At 32.2% G+C, this 4,743-nt stretch overlaps 1 protein-coding gene across 1 annotated transcript; it reads left to right on the forward strand.

Annotated features, from left to right (window-relative positions):
- Positions 1-233: 233 nt before the first annotated feature.
- On the forward strand, positions 234-1,234 carry LOC149569297 (putative pectate lyase 5). Its single transcript, XM_089816880.1, has 4 exons — positions 234-528; positions 637-736; positions 816-948; positions 1,049-1,234. Exons 1-4 carry the CDS (start codon positions 234-236, stop codon positions 1,232-1,234), a joined length of 714 nt encoding a protein of 237 aa, XP_089673006.1.
- Positions 1,235-4,743: the final 3,509 nt, after the last annotated feature.

The raw sequence follows: 4,743 nt of genomic DNA on the forward strand, positions 1-4,743 counted from the left end.
CTCTAAATGATAATCCTAGCTAGATACCATCACCTTAATATTTGCACTCAAATATATCACCTAAGTTTATAGAGGGATGGCTATCTAATATCTATATAAGAGAGTTGAACGACATAGCATGCCATGTAACCATAAGAAAATATTCATGTGAAAAATCTCGTTTATAGTTAGAGGCTGACCTCTTCAGTTTTTATTGTATGACAACTGATATTTTTTGTATCATATTGATACATATGGCTACAAGAATCAGTATGATACAAAAAATATCACTGAGTTTTTTGAATTTCTACTATTGTACACATGGCCACAACTGCAAACCTACGGGAAATGCAAATGTGAGGAGCTCACCCACACATTATGGGTTTAGAACTATGGCTGATGGAGATGGGATTAACATCTTTTCGTCAAGATCAATCTGGGTGGATCACTGTTCGTTGTCAAGCTGCGCAGATGGGCTGATCGATGCAGTCATGGGGTCCACTGCTATCACCATTTCAAACAACTTGTTCACTCAACATGACAAGGTGCTGCTGCAAATAGATCATTCTCTTTAATTTCTTTGACACTTGTAACACTTGTAAATACTATATATTAAGCTGTGTCTATCTCAAAGTTATTGGTTTCTTTTCCAAGCGATTCTCCTAGGAAACAGCGACGAGTATACCCAAGACGTCAAAATGCAAGTGACAGTTGCATTCAACCACTTTGGAGAAGGGCTTGTTCAGCGCATGCCCAGGTTTGAACAAAATGATCTTCGTTAAACTAGATGAGGGGCTTTTTATCCATCTGAGTGTGGTATTCATATTGTGATGCAGATGCCGACATGGGTATTTTCATGTGGTGAACAATGATTACACAAAGTGGGAGATGTACGCAATTGGTGGAAGTGCAAAGCCCACCATCTACAGCCAGGGGAACAGATTCCTTGCTTCCGACTCCCACAAGGAGGTAATTAGACTAGAAAGATCACGTGTTCGTGTGACTAGTTATAATCTAATGCAGGTATTCAGACGTAGAAATGGACTAATATAAGTATATAAATGTGCAGGTGACACACCGGGAAGATTCAACGGGGAATTGGAAATCAGAGGGAGATATGATGTTAAATGGGGCATTCTTCAAAGAATCGGGAGCCACGGGGATGTCAAACTATGCCAAAGCTTCGAGCATAGAGGCAAGGCCTTCCTCCTCTGTGCCTTCCATCACTGCTAATGCGGGTGTTCTAACTCTCTAGCTTCCCAACCATCATCACCACATGACTCAATTAAAGCTTCTCACTTATTTTGCCCTCTTTTGACGTCGAGATTCTCTCATCACTTCAGAGAAATGTCTGAATAATACACCTCCCAAATTTCAAATATATCAATAAATTCAATTCATGTTGCAGAAATTCATTTACATTGAAAAAAATGGAAAGCTGAGAATAGTGAAATCATGCGTGAATAAAAGGTACAGACAAAAAATGATATTGTTCTTAAAGTATTGATTGAGATAATCTTGATAAAGTCTACATATTTCATTTATGTACTATCGTTTAATATGTTTTTTATCCGATTTTTAAAAAATGGTTTTAGGTTGATTTATAACGGTTTAATAGCATATATTTCTAATATATAATCCTACATCTTATTTATCATATTGTAAACCTTTTTCCCTTTTATTTGTTAAATTACATATTATTGATTGTCAAAGATTCCAAGTTTTTAGAAATACTCTAGAAAGACAAGTAAATGTAAGGTCCACATTCTCTAGTGTGAACTCTTTTAAAAAGAAAAATAGGTGTCTACTCACCATAAAGATATGTGGGTATTGATTGTAATGCAATACTTCAATTCTATTTAATGTGTCAAATCAAAATATTCTAATGTTCATTACAAATATGAATTATTGTTCAACAATTGCTTTAAAGTGAATTAATTTAAACCTCAATATCTTAAAATGCCACAATTAGATGGATCATTGCATAGACATTGCAAAGTAACCTACAAATGGTAACAAAAAATGGCAGGAGTTTTTGTGTTTATGTGTCAAAATTCAATTTTAGAGTTAGATATAAGCAATGTGAATTCGGTCCTGAATTTTATAGCACGACGATCCAGACAAAAAGACATGGAATATAGGAATCATGAATGAATGTATGTGAATGCAACCTAGATGTCCAAGGGTATCATTAGAGCATGTAAATATTGAACAAGAGAGGGATCTTAGGTGAGCTCTTTTCATTTTGAATAAATAACAATGAATGAGTTTAGATAAGAAATTAAATATAATTAATGATAAAATTACTCAAGACATGGCAATAGAAACTATTATAGTTCTTCAAATCTACTTTCAAAGTACTATCATTTAAAAAAAAATGATCTATATTAAGGGTCTAAATTGGAACACAAAAATGTTATTTTTGTATTTTGAATTTATAGCACACCATTTCATATACAACCTATAATATTATATTTTTTAATATTTCAAATATAATTTTAGTAAACAATTAGTTAACACTACATGTTTTATGTCAAAAGAATTTATTGATTTTCTAAGTTTACATCTTGAAACATGGAAAACAATAATACTCTCCTAGATTTTAAATTTATAAATAATTATCTTTTTAATATATAATATTTAGACTAAAAATTAGGAGGGAGATATACTCGAGTATTTAGAGGATGCGTGCAATATAGATATATATAACATAGAGCAAGGAACATAAAATAAGATTAATAAATGAAGAGTGATATGCTGATATATAAAAGGTTGGAGACCTGAGAGGGAGATAGAATTAGAAATAGATGGACCTCTCTCAATTTATAAATAATTATCTTTTTGATATATAATATTTAGACTAAAAATTAGGAGGGAGATATACTCAAGTATTTAGAGGATGAGTGCAATATAGATATATAAAACATAAAGCAAGGAACATAAAATAAGATTAATAAATGAAGAGTGATATGCTGATATATAAAAGGTAGAGAGAGAGAGAGAGAGAGAGAGAGAGATAAACTAAGGAGAGAGGAGCAAGGAGAGAGAAAGTGAGAGGAGAGAAAAAGTGAGAAGAGAGAAAGTACAAAAAGGGAGGAGAGAGAGAGAGAGAGAGAGAGAGAGAGAGAGAGAGAGAGAGAGATAAACTAAGGAGAGAGGAGCAAGGAGAGAGAAAGTGAGAGGAGAGAAAAAGTGAGAAGAGAGAAAGTACAAAGAGGGAGGAGAGAAAAAGTGAGAAGAGAGGAAGTACAAAGAGGGAGTGAGAGGAGAGAGAGTGAGAAGAGAGGAGAGAGAAATTGGAGAGAGAGTGAGAAAAGAGATTCAAGTGAGAAGAGTGAGAAGAGAGAGAGTGAGGGGAGAGTGAGAAGAGAGAGAGTGAGGGGAGCTCAGAGGAAGTAAAGAAAGAGAGTATGTGAGTTGAATTAAGTTTTTCTTTCTATCCACCTAGTACTAGATTTGTATTTTTTTCTATGTCGACCTAGAGTTTTTAATTTTCTAAGCCTATTTTTTTTCCAATTATAGTTTGAACTATGTTTTTTCAATATATTTTTAACTATTGTTTTGTTAAAAACTATCTAGCATAAAAAATACTTATCTATGTACATAAAACTAACTACGTCAACATGTAAACATAAAACTAATTAAGGTACATTAAAAAATAGCCAAACTTTCATTGAAAACAACTAAATATTTACTAAAATTGACTAAATATTCATTAAAATTAATTAAATATTCATAAACACAAAAAAAAAGAAAATACATACCTAAATACTCCAAAGAGATCAAAAAAATGGCAGATGGAGAGGCTGATGTAAGCTATGATGTCATGAACTTTTTTCTAGGCCCCCTAGTCCACCAACTCATATAACTAAGAATGATAAAAGAAGAAGAAGATAAAATGGTGAATTTAAACTTTTTTGTCCACTCATTCGAAGCCCCTTTGTCAACATTGGTAAGGGGGATTGATTTGAAGCCTCTCTACTAGGGGCTTCAAATGAAGCTTGTAGAGCTCTTCATTCAAAAGTTGGGCTTCATTTGAAGCTTCTAAAATACAACATTTCCACGTTCCATCTAATTTCTTCATGATGGAAAGTGGAAACCATTATTGTGTCGCTACCCTCTATGAAATCAAAGGATGATCAATATACTCTATATGTGTAAAATATATCACATGCCAAGTTCTTTCTAAACAAATCATTTTTTATATTTATCATTTCGATCAATGAAACCTATAAAGGGATAGTATAATAAACCACACTTGTGTTGGTTATCTAGTATCCCTTATTTTAAAGAAAAAATAGTTCTCTAAAGTTAGATTAAAATTTATTTGGTAAAATCATGGTTTAGGCAAGAAATGAACTAGTTAACTATAGTTTATCTGTATTCCAATTCATGATTATATGTAAATGAGCACCACATTGTCTTATTTGTTTTCAAATTAACAAATTGATGAAGAAGAAGAAAGTGTTAATGAACACTTAACAGACAAGATGCAAAACAAAACTCCCTTGATCCAATATTAGAGACCTCCCTACAATTTAGACTTTACAAACATTGTGCAAAGGCAAGTAAAAAATTAAGTTAACATTTTTTAACCAAAGCTAATGGACACATAATTATTTTTGTATAAAATTTCAATCAAATTTAAGCCACCAAAAAAATTATCTTTATTTAAATATTTCACCTCTATACCTAAATCACATTATATATTTTTCAATGAATTTTGAAAGTAGATGGTGAACTAAGAATGAAATGACGAAAGCC

This window comes from Cupressus sempervirens, chromosome 3 (assembly GCF_028749045.1).
Source record: "Cupressus sempervirens isolate cs-2001-9-10 chromosome 3, ASM2874904v1, whole genome shotgun sequence".
Classification (NCBI taxonomy): domain Eukaryota; kingdom Viridiplantae; phylum Streptophyta; class Pinopsida; order Cupressales; family Cupressaceae; genus Cupressus; species Cupressus sempervirens.